Raw genomic sequence first — 22,692 nt, 5'->3', positions numbered from 1 at the left:
GAACTTAGGACCTCTGGAAGAGCAGCCAGTGCGCTTAACCTCTGAGCCATCTCTCCAGCCCCCATTCGCCCCCTCCCAGGAATGTTCTTAATAGTTTCCCATGTGCTTTTATCCTGCCCCATTCCCTGTGTCCCTGTCTCTTATGTTGTGAGTTGATCCAGCACTGAGTAACATTCCCAGGAGACCATTACAGGAAAACCATTCTATCTACATTCTTCAATTCAAAATCTGTGTAGCTCTCAGACCAGCTGTTCAACAGCTGTAAGGTCCAAACTGGGGTCTGGTGGAGTGGCTCGCTGATAGAGTCTGCCTGACTCCTACCCAGTCATGGCCTCCTGCCTGCCCTCCATGCAGGACTAAACAATACTAAGGGGCAGGACCTACCTCTCTTGTCCCTCCCAGGCTTCTTTCTAAATGCATGGGTGTGTGCCTGGCTGTTCCTGTGCTATCAGGGCCTGTAATGGTGACTCTGACCCCAAAGAAGCAATTGCCAAAAAAATGAATTTAAATCCGTGGGGCCCTGCATCCAGAACTTTCTAACCCTTTGCGCTTATCAAGAGCAGACTTGTTGTCTCTGATCCCACATGCCACCAAGAGTTGATTTAAGGGAAGTAACTCCGGAAGTCTTTGTCCAGACCCAGCATCAAAGTTTAATGTATCCATTGGCAGAAAATTGTCTTCAGAGCAACCCCAGTAAGGAAGCCAGCCCTCAGGTCTGTGAACCCCCAAACCTGCCTTGTCCCGAGCTCACCTCAGAAAACTTGCCATCACCAAACCACCATCCCCATTGCATGCCAAGTATGGCCTGGTGCTGGGAGGTGCCTTTCCAGGACACCACCATGGCAGGCCACCAGGAGAAGCCATCCATCTTTTCCCACATGTGAGTGAGTTCCAGAACAGACTGAAGGATCCTTGGAACTTCCTGGCCAACCAATATAGTCCAATTGGTGAGCCCTGAGCCAGTGAGAGACATTGTCTCAAAAATAAGGTGGAGAAGGCTGGAGAGATTTCTCAGTGGTTAAGAGTACAGGCTGTACTTCCAGAAGACCCAGGTTCAATTCCCAGCACCCACACAGTGACTCATAACTGTCTGTAACTCCAGTTCTAGGGAATCTAACACCCTCTTTTGACTTCTAAGGACACCTGGCATGTACACGGTACACATACATACATGCAGGCAAAACATCCACATACATAAAATGAAATTTAAATTACATTAAATTCTGCATGCAATGAAAATAAAATAAAGTAAGGTAGAGGGCTCATTAGATAAAGCACTTGCCATACAAGTATGAGCACCAGAGTTCAGAACCCATTTAAAGCTGCATGCAATAATGCATTTCTGTTATCTAGCATGCCTAGAACATGAGAGAGGTGGAGACAGGAGAATCCTTTGAAGCCTGGGGGCTAATGCCTGTCTCATAAAGTGGTAAACAGCAAGCGACCATGTCTCAAAGCACAGTGGAAGCCAAGGACTTGAGACTGTCCTCTGCCTTCTACACACACTATGGCATGTACAACCTGTGGTCTCACATTCACACAAACACAATAACAGGTGGAGATGTGACTGAGGAAAACATCTGATGTCAACCTCTGGCTTCAACCTGCACATGCACATACTATGCACATACACATGGCGGGGGGTGGGGCACTGTTCACTTTGATGTCCAGGAAAAGAACAGGCAAAGGAAGAGCCATGTTGCATTTGGAAAATACTTAGAATTGTAATGTATAATAAAAATGACAACAATCGCTGGGCATGATGTTGCATGCCCTTAATCCCAGCACTTAGGAGGCAAAAGCAGGTGGATCTTTGTGAGTTCAAGGCCAGCCCAGTCTATAAAGAGAGTTCCAGGACAACCAGGGCTGTTACACAGAGAAATCCTGTCTCAAAAAAAAAAAAAAAAATGACAACAATCATAGTGGGTGATCATTATACAACTGTTATCTCTTCCCTATATTCAGAGGCTTAAGGTAGTGTGGTAGTTTGAATGTAATTAGCCCCCCCATAAGCTCATAGGCAGTGGCACTATTAGGAGGTGTGACTTTGTTGGAGTGTGTATGGCCTTATTGGAGGAAGTGTGTCACTGTGGGCGTGAGCTTTGAGATCTCCTATGCTCAAGCTACATCCAGTGTCACAGTTCACTTCCTGTTACCTGTGAATCATGACGTAAAACTCTCAGCTCTTTTTCCAGCACCATATCTGCCTGCATGCCATGTCCCACCATGATGATAATGGACTAAACCTCTAAAACTTTAAGCTGCCCCAATTAAGTGGTTTCCTTTATAAGAGTTGCCGTGGTCATGGAGTCTTTTCACAGCAATAGAAACTGTAACTAATACAGAAGTTGGTACCAGGGACTGGGGTATTGCTGTGATAGACCTGATCGTGTTCTTGTTTAGAGGAATTTGGACCTTGGTACTTTGGGTTAGGAACATGGTGGAATGCTTTAAGCACTGCTTAATGGACCATACTGATAGGAGCATGGAAGATTTGAACTATGGGAGGCTGGCTCAAAAGGTTTCAGAGGGGAAGAATTTTAGTATGTTGCCTAGAGATCATTCTTGTGATATTTGGGTGAAGAAAGTGGCTGTTTTTTGTCCTTGTCTGAAGAATCTGACTGAGGCTAAAGTGGAGAGATTTGGATTAATTCTACTGGTAGAGGAAATCTCAAAACAGCCTAATATAGAATCTGTCATATGGTTATTGGCATTAACTCTAATGAAGGTATATAATGAAGAGGAAAAAAATACTGAGCAAGGAAAAATACAAAATGTACGATTTGAGGAGGAAAGGAGCACAGGGAAGTGGAATGGAGCTAAGTGTGTGTTCAGAGAGACAAACAAATTAATAAATGGAACAAAGGGAGTGGTGACCTCAGGGCAAGATCCCACACAGCTGAGTTTCCAACTTGTGAAAAGGAATTAAAGGCTGGGTGGCAATGGCACACACCTTTAATCCCAGCACTCGGAAGGCAGAGCCAGACAGATGTCTGCAAGTTCGAGGCCAGCCTGGTCTACTGAGCAAGATCCAGGACAGGCACCAAAACTACACAGAGAAACCCTGTCTCAAAAAAAAAGAAAGAAAGAAAGAAAGGAAGGAAGGAAGGAAGGAAGGAAGGAAGGAAGGAAGGAAGGAAGGAAGGAAGGAAAGAAGGAAGAAAGAAAGAAACAAAGAAACAAAGAAACAAAGAAAGAAAGAAAAGGAATTAAAGAAAAGTTGAGATCTGGATGTAGTAGTGCACATTTTTAAACTTAGCACTTCAGGACAACCAAGTTTAGGCAGTGAAGGAAATCATCAAAAACAGGAAACTGGTGAGAAGATGTACTTGAATGATGGGGCCATGTTCCAGACCCAGCAAGCAGCAGAACTTGGCAGCTTCAGCCATGTGGTTCTGGCTTTTAAGTCAAGGATACCATAAAAGGGTTATGGTAGTGGAAACACATGAACTGTGGACCAATAGCTGTGGAGCCCCCATGGTACTGGACTAGGCCCTCTGGATAGGGGCCTAGGGGGACCCTAAGCAGTAGGATCGGGATCCATCCCTAGTGCATGAGGGGGCTTTTTAGAGCCTAGTGCCTATGGTGGGACACTTTGCACAGCCTTGGTGCAGGGAGGAGGGCCTTTGACCTGCCTCAACTGAATGTATCAGACTCTGCTGACTCCCCATGGGAGACCTTGCCTTGAAGGAAGTAGGAATGGGGGGTGGGTTGCGGAGAAAGGCTGGGAGGCGGGAGGAGGGAGGAGAGGGGGATCTGTGATTGATATGTAAAATGAATAGAAAATTTCTTAATAATTAAAAAAAGAAAGGGATTATGGAATCTTCCTCTGTGACTAAGGAAAGCCACTGAGCCCAGACAGGTGTCAGGGGTGTCCCTGAAGGGAGGCCTAGAGAGATCATTGTGTGAAGTTGTGAAGTTGAAGCCTGGATTGACTTGGAGACCCCAAGTGGTTGGAGATTCCAGAGTCGTGGGAAACCTGTTCAAGGAAAGCTGCTAACAGAGAGGGGAAGCAGTCCATGAGAGAGAAGTGTGCTGCAGTCAACAAAGCTGAAAGGAGCTGGAGATCTGAAGAGCATTTTTACATCAGCTATGGAGGTGCAGAGTTTGGAGTCTGCCCAGCTGGTTTTCAGTCTTGCTTTGGTCCAGTATTTCCTCACTGTGCTCCCTTCCCTGTGTTTTGGAATGGCAATGTATATCCTGTGCCATTATATGTTAAAAGTATGTGATGTGCTTTTTGATTTTGATTTTATAGGGGATTACAGTTAAGGGATTTCATGAATCTCAGAAGAGACTTTAAACTTTAGACTTTTAAATAAGTTTGAGACTGATATAGACTATGGGGACTTTTGGAGTTAGACTAATGCATTTTGTATTATGATATTGTAGTGGAATATAGTAGTTTGAATGTAATTGACCCCCATGAGCTCATAGGCAGTGGCACTATTAGGAGGTGTGACTTTGTTGGAGTAGGTGTGGCCTTGTTGGAGGAAGTGAGTCACTGTGCGGGTAGGCTTTGGGTTCTTCTGCTATGCTCAAGCTATACCTGGTGTCACAGTTCACTTCCTGTTGCCTGTGGATCAAGATGTAGAACTCTCAGTTCCTTTTCCAGCATCATGTCTGCCTGCATGCCATGTCCCACTGTGATGATAACAGATTAAACCTCTAAAACTGTAAGCCACCCCAATTAAATGGTTTCCTTTATAAGCGTTGCCATGGTATCTCTTCACAGCAATAGAACCCTAAGACAGGCAGAATCCCTTTTCAGTGGTACCTGATAATTGGTGTTATCTCCATCTCTGCTTTCCACATCCACCTGTGTGGTATCCTCCTGATAGCTGTCCTGGCTCAAGTCAACCAATGGGGTACTGATGCTCTGGGGTATCACTTCTTCATCTGTGAGGTCAATGATAGGGTAAGGGCTGGCAGGGGACAGCCATGACATGCTTGCTGAAGCGGTTGCTTGCCAACTCAGGGACTGTAGACAGAAAGAAAAGGTTGAGTCCCAGCAAACCAAAGCATGTAGGGGTGCATATGAACAGCCTCCCTCCATTAAACCCCATGCAAGCAAGAGTGAAGAAACAAACCAGGACCCTTTTGTTTTATAAGAAGGCAGAGTAGAAACAGAACAAGGATGTGAGTGCAAGGGCAGGTAATGACCAGAGGCTCTGAAGCTGAGCTCAGAGAGGGCGGGGTCTCTGGGGAACTGGTTCCTGTACATCTGGAAACAGCAGTAGAATGTTCTGGACCTGCTGGAATTGGCTCAAAACAGCAGGAAAAGACACAAGAGACATGCAGAGTAGACACCAGTGGCTTTCAGCTCAGCTCCAAGGGGGGGCCAGAACTGGGCCATGGGAATTCTTGCCTCCTGAATGTAATTCCAACAAGGCCAGGCCAAGAGTGAAGCCAAAGGCTTAGGAGCTTACCTAACACCCAGGAGAAAGAGGCAGACCTTGTTCTGTAGTTATATTTGTTTGTTTGTTGTTTTTAACGAAACAGAGCTGGAGCTAGTTAACAGAAAGATTTAGGGGATGGAATGGTAGCTCCAAAGTTCAAGTCTTTACTGCTCTTTCAGGGGACTTGAGTTCAGTTCCAGGCACCCTCCTCATGTGGCTTACACTGCCTGAAACTCCATCTCCAGGAGACACCACGCCCTCTTCTGGCCTCTGAGCACAGATACACTCATGTGACAAACACACAGAGACATACGAATAAAAGTAAAACAACTTTTTAAAGATTTAATACAGTTTTTTTTTTCTTCTTTTTGATTTTTCAAGATAGGGTTTCTCTGTGTAGCCCTGGCTGTCCTGGAACTCACTCTGAAGACCAGACTGGCCTCAAATTCACAGGGATCTGCCTGCCTCTGCCTCCCGAGTGCTGGGATTAAAGGTGTGCACCACCACAGTTCGGTTGGTTTAATGTAGATTTAAACATAGGCATGGACAAAGACTTGCTGAACCACCTACGCCTCGTTTTCTATGCCAATCTATGAATGGCAGGAAGTGCCTGGGCTCGGCAAGAGGGAACTTACTGTTGGGGACTTAGAGGGTGTCCTGGCCTTCCAGAAGAGTTTGGGCGTCACTGGGGTGCCAGAGCCACGGCTGTCCTCCACCTCGCCATCTCCACCTTCATCTCCATCTCCTGTCAGGTCCTGTGAAGGAAGACAGCTTTCCAATGTAGCCAAGTCACACAGGCAATACAGCTAAGGAAAGCGAACGGTGTTGAAATGCTTAAAAAAAAAAAGAAAGAAAGAAAGAAAGAAAGAAAGAAAGAAAGAAAGAAAGAAAGAAAGGCACATGAAAGAAAGCCAAACGTTAGTAAACAGAGAGGATGCTGAGCAGACCTCCAGAACAATTAAAAAGGAAGTGTCACGATCTGAGAAAGAACAGCTGAAAGAGTTCAACAGCGCTGTCACCAGGGTGACCGCACAAACCTACAAAGCTCTGGGAGGCAAAGCCATGGTCTACTAGTGAGAATATCCCTGTCTCTCCTGGCACACACCTTTAATCCCAGTGTTCAGGAAGCAGAGTGTGGGCGCCATGGGCCCTGGCCCCTGCCTGGGAGTGGCTGCGGCCTTGCTTGCTGACCTTGATTAGATGTCCTCCCTATTCAGATTCCCTGCCGGTATCCACCCTTCTGAATGCTTAAGGGAAGTTCCTTGTTTGTGTATCCTGCATTTTGGGCGTTAACAACTTAGATGCAAGAATGTAGAACATTGGGTCTGGAATGTAGACCATTGGTAGCGAACTTCTGCCCTCTGGGGGTTCCTCCATTTGTGCTGTAAGCCTGTATTTAAGGTTTCTTCCCTCTTTCAATAAACGGCATTCGACATCCAATCGTACGGATGACCCGCTGTCTCTTGTCTCTATTTTTTAATCCGCAGCCCTTCGCTCGGACATGGTGAACGGTTATCGGTAATGCGGGCGTTACCGCTACAGCAGAGACCAGAGGTTCTCTACCCCTTCAAGGCCAGCCTGGTCTACACAAAACTCTACACTAGTCAGGGCTATGCAGTGAGGCCCTGTTTAAAAAAAAAAAAAAAAAAAAACTATTCCTGTTAAGATGTTTGTTATAGTTACCCTTTATTCATGGTAAAATAATTTAAAACTATCTAAATAAACCACTCTGTATTTTATGAATTACATAGATATGTTTATTATTGTTGTTTTGGTGGTGATTATTACAAGCTACATGTCCTTACCCTCTTTGAATTTAGTGGACTGGGGCATCACATTCTACAATATCTTGCTGACTTGAACCTGACTATGTACTAAATACTTGCACTAAAGAGTGCACAGTGTGGGATGTAGAGATGACTCAGCAGTTAAGAACACTGGCTGCCCTTCCAGAGGACTCATTTCCCAGCACCCACAAGAGTTATAAGCTCCTAAAGACCTGTAACCCCAGTTCTAGAGGATCCGATGCCCTATTCTGGCCTCTGAGGGTACTGCATGCACATGATGCTGCATGCATGTGACTCATAGACATACAATGCAGGCAAAACACCCATAGACATAAAAAAAAATAGTAATTTAAAAATAAAATAACAGGGGCTGGAGAGATGGCTCAAAGGCTAAGAACACTAGCTGTTCTTCCAGAGGTCCTGAGTTCAATTCCCAGCACCCACATGGTGGCCCACAACCATCTGTAATGAGATCTGGCTCCCTCTTCTGGCCTGCAGGGATACATGCAAATAGAACATTGTATACATTATAAATAAATAAATCTTTTAAAAAAATAAAATAAAATAACAGAGAAATCCTGTTTTGAAAAAATAAAATAAGATAAATAAAATAAAAAGTGTACTGCACCTGGGCATAGTGGAGCACATCTTTAATCCTAGAACTTGGGAGATAGAGGCAGGCAGATCTTTGTGAGTAAGAGGCCAGTTGAGTCTACAGAGTGAGATCCAGAACAGCCAGAAGAGCTACATAGTGAGATTCTGTCTGGAAATGCGGGGGTGGGGGTGGGGGGTGGGGGCCATTACAAGGCCAGGAAATGTTATAATCTTATAATCTTTTTCCCTATATTATGTCCTGTAGTAAGACTGTCCTCTTTATTTTTTTAAGGGAGAACCGAAACACACAACCAGAAATTATACAGTCAAGTTTCCCCCATTTGCGGAAATCTCAGGGGTCAGTGCATCCAGCGTACAATGAATAAGCATCATCCTGGGAAAAACCTCTCCATGGTCATGGCATCTCCCCTCCCAGGAAGGTATCGTTTACCCTTTTTATGAAGTGAATTGCAAATGCACTGATTAAAGTCCACTTACACATCCCTGTATAGAAATTATGATTTTGTGATTATAGTAATCACAAGATTACAGTACAAACAAACGATCTGTCCCTGTGAAATATTGGCAATAAATTACCTCGGTGCATAAACGCTAAAAAGATTTTATGAGCGCTAACCACAGGCCCACAAATCCCAAATGGGACTGAAGGGCAAAACATGGGTGATCAGCAAGTGGCAGGAATTGGACAAACACACAATGCTGCCCAGCAGGGGGTCCTGGCAGATTTTTTTTTTTTTTTTTTTTGCCATTCACAACACGTGTGAGAAGGACACAGGCCAACTGACCAAATCAGACACCTGTTAATAAAAGGACCTAGAAGCAACTCTGTCCTTGGCCTTAGGCTAAACCCAGCACACACAGAACACAGACACAGAACAGTGGAAAGCCCAGAGGCCTGGTCAAGGCATTAAGAACCTAACTTTTCATTTGGCAACAGTGTGGCCTTGCTGGTGTGTTCCTTTCAAATTAGATGACCAGTCCTTTCACCAGATCAGCATAGGCACATTTATTTCAGTGCCAGGCTCAGACTTGAGTGCTATTACTGCTAACTAGCCACAGAAACACAATAACAATCCCAGCCCTCTGACTCTGCAGGCCACCTCTTTAGGTGTCCCTTTTATTTCTGAGAAAGTCTCACAACAAAGTCCAGGCTGCCCTCAGAGTGCTGGGGTAACAGGGTGTGCCACATGCCTTAATTTTCCATTGTTCCTGGACATCCCCTAGGTCCCCTCAAGGGGATTCGCACCATCCTCCAGGGGAACAGAAGCTGAGTGGAGATGCGTGTTTACGGCTGTGGTTTGTCTGGATTGTCCCTGATGCCTGACAATTGGGGGAAAACTAACAAGAGAATGATAAAACGAGGGGGGAAGTCATGTGGAAATATAACTCAGCCGGACAGTGGTGGCACGCGCCTTTAATCTCAACCCTTGGGAGGCAGAGGCTGGTGGATCTCTGAGTTCGAGACCCACCTGGTCTACAAAGTGAGTTTCGAGACAGCCAAGACTACACAGAGAAATCTTGTCTCAAAAAAAGGGGGGAGGTCGGAGAGATGGCTCAGAGGTTAAGAGCACTGACTGCTCTTCCAGAGGTCCTGAGTTCAATTCCCAGCACCTACATAGTGGCTCATGACCATCTATAATGAGATCTGGCGCCCTCTTCTGTGTACATAATAAATAAATAAATCTTAAAAAAAAAAACAAAACAAAAAAAAACAGTAAAAATGTGAAAAAAAGAAGAAGAATTTACCAGTAACAAAGCTGAGTTTCTAAATAACAACTAGATATAACTAGCTTGGGGGCTTAATTTTTGCAGTTCTTTATGTACTCAGGTTACCAAACTCCTGGCTAAAATCTGGTGGCAATGGTTTCCTCCCATTCTGTAGGTTGTCTGTTTCATTTGCTGTGCTTGAAAGGTTTTTTTTTTTATATTCATTTATTTTTATTTCACGTGCATTACTGTTTTGTCTGCATGTATGTCTATGTGAGGGTGTCGGATCCCTGGAACTGGAGTTACAGACAGTTGTGACCTGCCATGTGGGTGCTGGGAATTGAACCTGGCTTCTCTAAAAGAGCAGTCAGTGCTCTTAACCATTGAGCAATCTCTCCAGCCTTGCTGTGTAGAAATTTTTGACTTCATGTGACTGTGTCTCTTTATTCTTGGGACTATTTCTGATGCTACTGGAAGCCTGTTCAGAAAGTCCCTGTCAAATACCTATGTGTTGAACTATATTCTGTATGTTTCCCACTAGCACTTTGTGTAGCAGGAATCTTAAAAGTTCTTACTAATAAAGTCAAACCCGAGGCGAGTTATTGGGGTCCATGCTGGTAGATCAGAGAGACAGAACAAGCCACAGCTATCTCACCTTGCCAGTTCCTCAGCTGGTCCTGTTTCCTCAGACTGGAAGCCTCTGAGTCCTCATCCAGAATGAATCTCAGCTGAACTGTGTTGCTCCATAGCCTGAATGCTTAACCAGCCAAAATGCTTAACCAGCCAAATGCCTCTAGTTTCTGGTCCTCAAGCCTTATATACCTTTCTGCTTTCTACCATCACTCCCTAGGATTAAAGGCTGGCTTTCTGGGATTAAAGGCGTGTGTCACCATGCTTGGCTATTTCCAATGTGGCCTTGAACTCACAGAGATCCAGAGGGATTTCTATCTCTGGAAAGCTAGGATTAAAGGTGTGAGTGCCACCATTTTCTAGCCTTTGTATTTAGTGGCTGTCTGTTCTCTGACCCCAGATAAATTTATTAGAGTACACAATATTTTGGGGAACACAATACCACCACAACTTTGAGCATTTCAGGTTTTAAATTAAGGTCTTTGATCCACTTTGAATTGAGTTTTTTTTACAAGGTAAGAAATACGAATCTCATTTTACTCCTCTACAGGAATGTCTTAGACTTTCTATTGCTGTGACAAGTCACCATGACCAGGGCAGCTTATAAAAGAAAGCATGTCGTTGGACTCATGGTTCCAGAGGGTTAGAGTCCTTGATGGCAGAAAAAAGGCATAGTGGCAGGAACAGCAGAAAGCCCACATCTTGATCCATAAATTGGCCCTGTGAAGGCCACTCTTATTCAAATGGCTATAAGATGGATAACCAGCTTTGCCAGCACCATTTGTCATTATCCTTTTGTGAGGGTATGTTTTTGACATCTGTTAAAAATTAGGTGGTCATACCTGTGCGAGTTTACCTCTAGGCCCTCTATTTAGCTCGATTGAGCTCCAGGTCCATTCATACAGTATCTGCCATGCATAACTCAGCGACATAATCTGAAGTGGGGTCTTGTGATACCTCCAACAGTGTTCTTTCTGCTCAGCATCTATTCAGTTATTTGTCATCCTTTGTATTTCCATATAAGTTTTTTAATTGCTTTTTTCTAGTTATCTGGAAAATGTCATTGGAACTTGGTTGTGGAATATTCCTTTACACTGTGTGAAGATGTGTCACTGTGATTGGTTTAATAAAGAGCTGAATGGCCAATAGCTAGTCAGGAAGAGCTTAGGCGGGACTTCTAGGGAGAGAGAGAACTCAGAGAGGAAGAAGGCGGAGTCACCAGCCAGACTCGAGGAAGTAGCATGAGCAGTACAGAGAGATGAGGTAATGAGCCACGAGGCAGAATGTAGATTAAAATAAATGGGTTAATTTAAGTTATAAGAGCTGGTGGGACAAGCCTAAGCCAAGGGCAAGCTTTCATAGTTAATAGTAAGTCTCTGTGTCATTTTTGGGGAGCTGATGGGACAATGAAAGACTCATTACAGAACTTTGACGAGGATGGCATCAAATCTGTAAATTATTTGTATATGTACAGCCATTTTCATATTAATTCTATTAATCCAAGACCATGGAAGGTCTTTTTATGATCTAGTTTCATCCTTAATTTCTTTCTTCAGTGTCTTAAAGTTTTCATTATAGAAGTCTTTCATTTTCTTGGTTAGGTTCATTCCTAAGTATTTTATGTTTGGGGGTTTCTTTGGTTTGGGTCTTTTGTTTGTTTATGTTGTATCTTGTTTTTTGAGATGAGAATAGAGGGATTTAAAAACAAAACTTTAAGGACTGGAATATAGTCCCAGGTTAGACCATGTGTGAGGCTGTGGCTTGATTCCCAGCTAGGAAACAAAATGTCAGGGGTGGCGACATGTCTGTAGTCCTGGTCTGCTCAGAGGTCTCCAGGCCCAGCAGGGCTACCCAGACAGATCCTGTCTCAACATGAAACAAAACAAGACAAAACGAAAAGTCCAAAGATGGTATGACCATGTTAGAATAAGTGAAGTTTGCTGTATTAATTAACTTATCAACAATATTGACAAATTAAGAACTAATTTCAGAAACACACAAGAAGGACCCAATAACTCAAAACTTTCTAGCTTGATAATGAATGAAGATTTTAATTTAACCTCCAGATTTCACATTTTTTGAGCCTCAAGATACCCATATATTGAAAGTGAAAAGAAATGCCCAGAACCCTGGGAAGGAGGAGACGGTACCTGAATGTCAGCAATCGTGCTGGAGACCTTCCTCTTGGCTGGTCGTGAGCTTGTTCTGCAGTCTATGGAGGACAGAGGCAAAGCACACATTCAGAGGAAGGGGCGGCAGGCCCTTGCTGACAGGCCTCCTCTAGTGTCTCCCCCATGCCGTGTCCCTGTCTCCTCTGTGTACCCATAAAGCGACAGGGCGCGGGCTCATGCCTTCCTCCCTACAAGCTAAGTAGTAACATTTGGGGTCCTCGTATGGAGGGGAGGCATCCAGTTCCTTCAAGAAAGTCACTGCCGGGCGGTGGTGGCACACGCCTTTAATCCCAGCACTCGGGAGGCAGAGGCAGGTGGATCTCTGTGAGTTCGAGGCCAGCCTGGTCTACAGAGAGAGATTCAGTACAGGCACCAAAACTACACAGAGAAACAAACAAACAAGCACACACAAAAAAAAATCAAGCAAACAGGAAGAAAGGTAGGGGGCTGGAGAGATGGCTCAGTGGTTAAGAGCACTGACTGCTCTTCCAGAGGTCCTGAGTTCAATTCCCAGCAACCACATGGTGGCTCACAACCATCTGTAATGAGATCTGGTGCCCTCTTCTGGCCTGCAGGAACACATACAAGCAGAATACTGTATACATAATAAATAAATCTTTTAAAAAAAAAAAAGGAAGGAAGGAAGGAAGGAAGGAAGGAAGGAAGGAAGGAAGGAAGGAAGGAAGGAAGGAAGGAAGGAAGTCACTGCCTAATCCTACGAGGACAGTTTCTGATAGGGGATGCATTTCAAGTATTTCTACGTGGTCAAGTGGCTACAGGGGTGAACAAGGAACTTGGCCACTTTTGCCCTTACAGAAAGTTCTGAGGGCACCACAGGTCTCAAGGACAGGAATGGACAACACAGGGGGGCTTCACACAGAGGGGGCTGAATTCCAGGTGTTCTGGGAGGTGCTAAGAGGAAGGGGCAGTAGGAAGCAACTCTCATGATGATGCCAAAGTTAGCACAGCCCGAGGACCCATGATCCAGTCCCCGCTGAGACCAGCCCTACCAGGAGTGGCAAAGTAAGGGAACCGCCATCTCGGGTGCTCTTGCTCAGAGTCCCAAGGAGAAGAAAGAGACAGGAGGCCGTGGGCAGAGACAAGACAGAGCTTTGATGTTGCCTGTGTCCTGTGGGAGTAGACCAGTCCCCATTTAAGGAGCCATGTGAGGGTGCTCAGAATCCCCAAGGCTTCTCCAAGAGCCAGGGTGTGGAGCTTGTGACCTCTGTTGTGTCAGAATATAATCCCATCCCAGCTCCTCCCTGGCCACCTACCTCTGCTCTCCACCGTGCAGACTGCCTCCAAGACGTGGATCAAGGGACCATTGGCAGTGTCTGAGGACTGGCCACTGCAGGTCCCATTGATGACGACACAGTCCTCACATCCAGTGACACCCTCTTCATCCTGGAGGTATCTGCTCTCTCCCTCCATTGCTGTCTGTGGGAGAAGGCCAGAATGGATAGGAAGGAAGGAGACAGGTAACATTGGGCTCCTGAACCCTATCCCAGGTCCCTCATCAAACTCAGGCTCGGGGTTTGGTTCCATGTACCAAGTAGCCCAGAAGGCTCAGAGGCCAACACTCAGAGCTGGGGTCTGAGACGTTAACGGATGCATGGCAACTCTTCAAACAACATCATTCAAGGCATGCTTGCCCCAGACATGCTAGGTTCCCATCTGCCCCCGGCCCTTTCTCCCTGCTCAGCTTCTGCAGAGCCTCAAGAAGCCAGTGCACTCCTTTCCCTCATGACCCCCTGGTTTGCTCTGTCTCCAGGTCTCCTTCCCTCTGACCCTCCTCTCAGACAGGCTTCTCTCCTCTCCATGGCAGCATAAGCCCCACCCCGGCCCATCCTCTGGGGCCCAATGGTCAGTTGGCCTGTCACTCCCTCCCTCCCTCATCAGCTGGGGGTGAATCCCAAGTTCTGAAGGGAAGGAAGGATACAGGGAAAGCGGTGGCAAAGGGCTGTGGCCGTCATCGGGAGTGACAGCCTGACCTGCTGTGGCCTCACTCCACCTCCAGGACTTCGTCTTCCCATTGCTGTCTCTCTAGTGAGCCAGCTGAGACAGTGAGCCAGGTCCTCACTGACGGCCCGTAGGCTTGTGTGACCTCTGCCCTGGCTCACACAACATTGTGAGCACCAATTGGGCACACACACACACACACACACACACACCACACACACACACACACACACACACACACACGAAACTGCTGCCCCTTTATCTGGAGGGCTGCAATCCTATTTTGGAGAAATAGAGAAAAGATATACCAGGTAAGCGCTCAAGGATTCAACAGCAAGGGCAACTGGGCCCAAATATGCAATGGTAGCTGGGGCAGGAGAACTGAAAGCTGGTAGCCTGGGCTAACAGGGAGAAGGTGTCTCAAAGCAAAAAAAAACAAAACAACAACAACAAAAAAAAAAGACATGGCAAGACAATAGATTCAGTTCTTAGCATTTAAAAAAAAAATGTCAGGTCAGAAGACTGTAACAGGAGCTGGAGAGATGGCTCAGTGGTTAAGCACTGGCTGCTCTTCCAGAGGACCTGGGTTCAATTCCCAGCACCCACATGGCAGCTCACAACTGTCTGTAACTCCAGTTCCAGGGGACCCAACATCCCCCACACAGACATACATGCGAGCAAAACACCAATGCACATAAGATAAAGAACAAATCATTTTTAAAAAAAAAAAAAAAGTGTTAGACCGGGCAGTGGTGCATGCCTTTAATCCCAGCACTCAGGAGGCAGAGCCAGGTGGATCTCTGTGAGTTCCAGGCCAGCCTGGTCTACAGAGCGAGATCCAGGACAGGCACCAAAACTACAGAGAGGAACCTTGTCTCAAAAAAAAAAAAAAAAAAAAAGTTAGAGATGGCTCAGAGGTTAAGAGCACTTGCTGCTCCTCCAGAGGTCCTGAGTTCAATTCCCAGCAACCACATGGAGGCTCACAACCATCCATAATGAGATCTGGTGCCCTCTTCTAGTCTGCAGGGATACACGCAGACAGAGCACTGTATACATAATTAATAAATAAATCTTTAAAAAAAGAAAAATGTTAGAGTTAGCCACCACAACAAAACAAACCACACAAGCAACCCATAGATGCACATTTGTCACTTCGGAGGTGGAGGCTCCAGTTTCTGCCGCTGAAGACAGCCTGGGCCACTCAGGGAAAGCCTGTCTTTCACTAAAAAGTTAAATAAAACTATCTGAAAAGTGGGCCCAGGATTGGGTATAGACAAGGCTAACACTCAGGAAATGAAAGCTAAAGTTCTCTGTTTGAGGCAGGGTCTACGCCCATAGCTTAGGCTTCCGGGAACTCACATTAAACACAGGCGAGCCTCCAAACTGAGCCTCCCAAAAGCTCCAATTACACACCTAAGCCATCCTTCCCGCCTTGCCTTTGCTTTAAAATCCATGTTGGGTTTGCAAAAACTAAGCCAAGTCAAAACAGTATTATGAAAACAAAAAAACAGTATTATGATCTACAACAGTGTTCTCAACCGCTGGTTCGTAAACCCCTTGCGTGTCAAAGAACCTTTTCACAGGGTTCGTCTAAGACCGTCGGAAAACACGGTTATTTATTACGATGTATAACAGTAGCAAAATCACAATTATGAAGAAGCAACGAAAATAATTTTCTGGTTGGGGGCCACCACAGCAGGAGGAACTGCAGTCAAGGGTCGCAGCGTTAGGAAGGTTGAGAACCACTGTCTACAAGAACTGCTCAGGGCGGTGTGGCGCACGCCTTTAATCCCAGCACTCGGGAGGCAGAAGCAGGCGGATTTCTGTGAGTTCGAGGCCAGCCTGGGCTACCAAGTGAGTTCCAGGAAAGGTGCAAAGCTACACAGAGAAACCCCTGTCTCGAAAAACCAAAAAAAAAGAAAAAAGAAGAAGAAGAAGAAAAGAAAAGAACTGCTCAATCAAGTTACCAATCATCACCACAGAAAAAGAGACTTAATGTTTTAAGTAAGTTTACAATTCTGTGTTGGATTGCACACAGAGCTACCGGTCTCCGTGGGCAGTAGGTTGCCCAGGCCTGAGCAGGAAAAGATTCTAAAGCACCATCTGTTCACTTCATGAGGCCCAAGGTGGTCACTATGAACTTTGCCTAGAGAAAGTTTACTACTGAGTAGCTGCTATCTAGCTCCAGTTTTCTCCTTGCTTCTGTCCCATCCAGACACTCACCGGAAAAAAAAGGCTATCCTCAGAGAACCTTCTCGAAGCACTTTAGCTGCCTGGGGATGCTATAAGCTTCGCATCCACCAGGGGGCGCGATGTAGCACAGCCCTGGACAATCCATAGACCCAGAGACGCTAAGTAAGGAGGGCTGTAGTGGGAAGGCATGGATCTCCCTAGGAAGGTGAAATAGAATAGATTTTGTGAGTGGACTGTGGGCAGGTGGAGATGGGAACCAGAGGATCAGGTTGGGGAGGGAGGGACACAGGGAGAGATTATGGGGAAAGGCGAATTGGGTAGCTGCTGTGGGACGGTCTGTATGTCAAATTGCTCTGATTGGTCAATAAATAAAACACTGATTGGCCAGTGGCCAGGCAGGAAGTAGGTGGGACAAGGAGAGAGGAGAATTGTGGGAAGCAAAAGGCTGAGGCAGAGAGACACTGCAGCCGCCGCCATGACAAGCAGCATGTGAAGATGCCAGTAAGCCACCAGCCACGTGGCAAGGTATAGATTTATGGAAATGGTTAATTTAAGCTATAAGAACAGTTAGCAAGAAGCCTGCCACGGCCATACAGTTTGTAAGCAATATAAGTCTCTGTGTTTATTTGGTTGGGTCTGAGCGGCTGTGGGACTGGCGGGTGACAAAGATTTGTCCTGACTGTGGGCAAGGCAGGAAAACTTAAGCTACAGGTAGCAAAAAAAAAAAAAAAAAAAAAAAAAAAAAAGGTCAGGCGGCAGGCAAGCCTATAGGCATTTTCTTAGTGATTGATGGGGGAGGGCCCAGCCCATTGTGGATGGTGTCATCCCTGGGTTGGTGGTCCTGGGTTCTATAAGAAAGCAGGCTGAGCAAGCCATGGGGAGCAAGCTAATAAGCAGCAATCCTCTGTGGCCTCTGCATCAGCTTGTGCCTCCAGACTTACGCGCTGTTTGAGTCCTCACCTGACTTCCTTCAGCAATGGACTCTGAATGTAGAAGTGTAAGCTAAATACACCCTTTTCTCCCCAACTTGCTTTTGGTCATGGTGTTTCATCACAGCAATAGGCACCCTGACTAAGACCCTGGCTGATTAATCTGCTCACTAGAGATTCACTCTGATTACACAGACAAACAGAAGATGAGACTCCTCTGCCAGACATGGCCCAGTGCTGGGACTTTGTTCTCAAAGGCTCTACAGGACTCTCTGGGCTCCCCACAGCCTAGGGAAGTGTCTGATCCAGTCCCATCAGCGAGGCACCATGACTTGGGAGAACAAACTAGCTGACTGCGGCTAGTTCCTGAGGCCAGAAAGGCAGACTTTCAGGAAGGCTGCTGGCCTGTGTTCAGAAGGAGCATTTCCCCTCAGACCACATCAGTGTCACTAAGTAATCTGAGGGGCCTGCCGTGAGTGGGAGGCTGGACCCTGGTGGGACGCTTGAGGATTCACTCTCTCAAGGCACACCGTGAGGGGGAGGCATGCTGGAGTCAGGAGCTGGGCTGGAGTCAGAGGCCTAAAGCAAGGACATGCATGACCTCATGCAGGGTCAGTGGTGGGTTCTCCCACAGCCTTGGACTTCAGTCCCTCAGACGGGCCCTAACTGGGTCACCAGAAGCCAGACAGGAGTGTGCCCTCTTCCTACACAAGTCCAAGCAGACCTGCTGCCCAGAGCTGACAATCATTAACTACCTCAGACCTTCCCCCAGGGCATGAGCAGTGCCTAGGAAGCCAGTGTCTGAAAGGTGGGCAGCACACCTTCCCAAAAGCACATCAGTATCCCACAAAACTCCTGCCTGGACCCAGAGCAGGGCCTGGAAATGAGCCCTGTCATTACTGCCCATTACCTGGGTGCCCAGGGATGAACTGTACAGGGGACTGTGCCTCCTTCACAATGCACAACTCAGTGTCATAGCAGAAACTTTTTTGTTGTTTTGGCTTTTTGAGACAGGGTCTCACATGATCAGGCTGGCTTTGAACGCACAACAATCCTCCTGCTTCAGCTTCCACAGTGGAGAGATTATACATATGAACCTGGTTTATTAAAAAAAATTCTTAGCTGGGGATGGTGGCACATGCTTTTGTTCCCAGCACTCAGGAGGCAGAAGCAGGCAGATCACAGTAAGTTCAAGGCCAGTCTATCCTGCATAGAAAGTTCCAGGTGAGCCAGGGCTACATAGTGTGACCCTGTCTCAAAAAACAAACAAACAAACAAATATAAATTATTTTCCTCCACGTTTGAGGGATAGTTCCTGAGATGGGCTAGCCTGGGCTGCGTAGTGACAGCCTGCTTTGTGAAATTCTCTATTTTATTAGCTACTGTCACGGCCTTGCAGCCTCTAATATGCAGGTTCTGTGGCCATGACTAAAATCCGCCTAAAATAGTTCCTATCCTCTATCCACATTCTACCGACAGGCCCAACAAGTCCAGTTCCCATGACTCAGGATAAAAAAAAAAAAAAAAAAAAGGCAGGGAACATTCTGGAAACATTGAAAGAGAAGGGAGCCCCTCACCCAAGAGTCCAGGTGAAGTCACTGGCCAGCTGAACATCTAGAATTCCAACACAATTAACATTTGCTTAAGGCCTTTCTCTGTCCCCAACTATAAGACTACAATCTGCTAAGAATCTCACCAGAAAACCCACTTACGGGAAAAGATACATCCTAACAGCTCGAACAATGAACAATCCTAACAGCTCCTGAGCTTCTTATCAGATTAGAATTCTGAGACCACTTCCTGTTGCCTGTGGGTCAACACGTAGGACGCTCAGCTCCTTCTCCAGCACCATGTCTGCCTGCACGCTGCCATGTTACTCAATGAGGATAATGAACTAAACCTCTGAAAATGTAAGCCACCTCAACTAAATGTTTTTCCTTAAAAGAAAAAAAAAATTCCATCCCGGTCACTCTGGAGCCGCTTTATAATCCCATTTTTTCAGAAAGAGAAGAAAAAAAAATGGTGTCTTAGCAACCTTTTGAAATTAACTGGACAGCCACGAGAATGGTATATATGGCTGATGCTAAGACATGTAATGATGGCTCTCCCTTTGAAGACCACACCACACCTGGTGTCTTACCTTAGCCTGAGTCTATTCATATCTACATTTAAATGTTTTTTTATTAAATAGTTCTCTTTTTAAACTTGTATGTATTGTGGTGGTTTGAATAGGAATGGCCCCCATAGGTTCATATAATTGATTGCTAGTCAACAGGGAGTGGAATTGTTTAAAAGGATTAGAAAGATTAGAAGGTGAGGCCTTGTTGGTGGAAGTGTGCCAAAGGGGGGTGGGCCTTCGAGGTTTCAAAAGTCCAGGTCAGGCCCAGTCTCTCTCTTGCTCTCTGCCTGCGGCCTGCAGAGCAGGATGTAAAGCTCTCAGCTACTGCTCCAGCGCCACATCTTTCTGCCCCTCACCATGATGATATGGGACCAACCCTCTGAGACTGTAAGCAAGCCCTCAGTTAAATGCTTTCTTATGTAAGAGTTGCCTTGGTCATGGTGTCTCTTCACAGCAATAGGACAGTGACTAAGGCGTGTGTGTGTGTGTGTGTGTGTGTGTGTGTGTGTACATGTTATATGTGTATGCATACACTTATACCACAGTATTCACGAGGAGGGCAAATGCCATCTGGCTGGAGTAAGCTCTTGGCTTCTCCCATGTGGATCTCTGTGGAGCCAAGTGCCTCCCCGCCCCCCCGCCTCCCCTACCCCCCACCCCCCACCCCGCCCGAGCCATTTTTTCAGCCCTGTGATTCTTTATTGAGAAATTGACATTTATGGTTTCTGGCAAAATTATATATTTTTTCCTGAGCATTTTTCTATTTTTAATAAACACCCCAACTCTGTTTCATGCTGGCCTGTTCTAGAATCTTTTCTGTGTTGAAGCTTCAAATCTTGGGTTTGCCTAAGTCACTGGGGAGAACGGTGTGGAGCTCTGCCTGTTTCCAGTCACTGGTATTATCCTTGAATGTGCTGCTGCTGTTCCTGTAGCCGGGACACCGTCCCTGTCACAACTGCCACTGTAGCCGCAGGCCTCTTTATTGCCCAAACTTCAAAGCCAGGACAGGTTCTCTCCTGGGCCTCTCTTCCAGGATCTCCAAGAGGATGGGCCTGAGTAATTAATGCCTAGCTGCAGGAGGCCTTGGGGTTCAATTTCAGCACTAAAAACTGATTCTTCAACCTATGACAACAGAAATATAAATCCCCCACCTGATAATAAGGTAGGTTTTTGTTTGTTTGTTTGTTTGTTTGTTTTTTGAGAGCTTACAATGTACCACCTGCTACTAGGTGTTTCACCTAGTTAATTTTATAGTAACCCATTTAATCCTTCATCGTAGATGTTACTGTTTTGGTGGTGGTGGTGATTTTGTTTGTTTGTCATTGGGATAGGTGTTGTTTTAAAAATAATAAACGGTGTTGGTTACCATGCAGAAAGGTCACAAGCCATGACAAAACCCAGTATCAGAGCTTTATTAGTGGCAGCAGCGGGAAGGGGGTGGGGGATAGGGAGTGGGGGGTGGGATGGGACGACACAAAAGAACCAGGCCTGGGGAAGAAGCACAGAGCAGACAGAGAGAACAGAGAAGAGACAGTAGGGAGAAGAGAGAACAGAGAGGAGGAGTCTGTGTCTAGTTTTTTAAGGATCCCCATGCACATGCACAGCTGGCCTTACAGAGCTACACCATGAATGCGCTGATGGCGTGAGCACGCCATGAGCACATAATCATGCAGCGCGCAGCGTGCATTGATGACATAAGACCCCTTGCTTAGCTGCTGAACTGCACGTGCCATGCAGCTGGAGGAGCGGCAGTATCCTACCACCCCAGACTTTTGGCTTATTATAAAAAAGTGGGTGAACAGTGTGGTGGTATTGTGTTCACCAAAATATTGTGTACTCTAATAAAAATATCTGGGGTCAGAGAACAGACAGCCACTAGATACAAAGGCTAGAAAATGGTGGCACTCACACCTTTAATCCTAGCATTCCAGAGATAGAAATCCCTCTGGATCTCTGTGAGTTCAAGGCCACACTGGAAATAGCCAAGCATGGTGACACGCCTTTAATCCCAGAAAGCCAGCCTTTAATCCCAGGGAGTGATGGTAGAAAGCAGGAAGATATATAAGGCGTGAGGGCGAGAAACTAGAGGCATTTGGCTAGAGGATTTTGGCTGGTTAAGATGTGGCTGGTTAAGCATTCAGGCTATGGAGCAATACAGTTCAGCTGAGACCCATTCGGGATGAGAACTCAGAGGCCTCCAGTCTGAGGAGACAAGACCAGCTGAGGATCCGGCAAGGTGAGATAGCTGTGGCTCGTTCTGTCTCTCTGATCTACCAGCATGGACCCCAATAACTCGCCTGAGGTTTGATTTTATTAATAAGAACTTTTAAGATTCCTGCTACATCTGGCACCCAACGTTTGTGTTATGAATTCATGAAAAAGCTGTTTGCCTGTGGCCTTGTGAGCCCCAGCTCAGGCCCAAGCTACACTCAGTCGGTTGTGGTGGCGCACACTGGTAGGATTTGCTGAAGGAGACAGAGGCAGGAGGATCCCGAGTTTGAGGCCGGCCTAGGAGGCTTGGGAGAAGCTTTGGCCCGGACTGAGCCACAAACAGTGGTGGGACCATGGAAGCAGTGGCTACTGCTCCACATTGCCAGCTCCTTCTCATCATGTTGGTGACTGCGGTGATGCTGCTACCTGGGACGAAGGGTTTACTGCTGCTGGTTCAGAGAAGAATTGCCAGGACCATCGTGTTACAAGAAAGCATCGGCAAAGGTCAGTTTGGAAAAGTTTGGCAAGACAAATGGTGGGGAGAAATTGTTGTGAAGATTTTCTATTCTAGGGAAGAATGTTCATGGTTCCGAGAGACAGACATTTATCAGACTGTGATTGCTCCAAACCACAGAGGAGGCAAAAAAAAAAAAAAAAAAAATCCGCAGGGAACCAGAACCACGCCTAACAGTGACTTTGAAATCTTCAAAAGTATGATGGGATCTTACAATGATGATTCCACATGGACTATGATAAAGCCATTAAGCCGATTAACACCATGGAAAAAAATCTACTTTGGACTACAAACTGGTCAGAACAATTTCAAGAGGACTAGTTGAGAAGATCCAGCCTGACAGACTACTCAAACAAGGACTTGAAAAAAAGCTCTGAACTTTCCTATTATGCAGAGACTGGAAAAATGATACAGGACTTGATGATTAACCCAAAAATTTTCTTTTCAAGATTCCCTAAAGA

At 46.0% G+C, this 22,692-nt stretch overlaps 1 protein-coding gene and 1 pseudogene across 1 annotated transcript in view; both read right to left on the bottom strand.

The window, feature by feature from the left end:
* The window catches only part of LOC114705587 (DNA (cytosine-5)-methyltransferase 3C-like), a 36,305-nt gene extending 19,632 nt beyond the window's left edge, over positions 1–16,673 (bottom strand). Inside the window, exons 1-5 of the mRNA XM_037205319.1 lie at positions 16,489–16,673; positions 13,581–13,743; positions 12,286–12,347; positions 6,032–6,151; positions 4,775–4,978 (exon numbers count right to left, since the gene is read on the bottom strand). Of these exons, the coding sequence (XP_037061214.1) occupies positions 4,775–4,978; positions 6,032–6,151; positions 12,286–12,347; positions 13,581–13,737 (543 nt within the window). The 5' untranslated portion in view covers positions 13,738–13,743; positions 16,489–16,673. The remainder of the gene's footprint in view (positions 1–4,774; positions 4,979–6,031; positions 6,152–12,285; positions 12,348–13,580; positions 13,744–16,488) is intronic.
* Positions 8,070–8,221, bottom strand: LOC114705606 (annotated as a pseudogene).
* Positions 16,674–22,692: the final 6,019 nt, after the last annotated feature.

This window comes from Peromyscus leucopus, chromosome 4 (assembly GCF_004664715.2).
Source record: "Peromyscus leucopus breed LL Stock chromosome 4, UCI_PerLeu_2.1, whole genome shotgun sequence".
NCBI lineage: Eukaryota > Metazoa > Chordata > Mammalia > Rodentia > Cricetidae > Peromyscus > Peromyscus leucopus.
The sequence above is the reverse complement of the archived record's forward strand: the minus strand, read 5'-3'. Positions and strand labels throughout refer to the sequence as shown.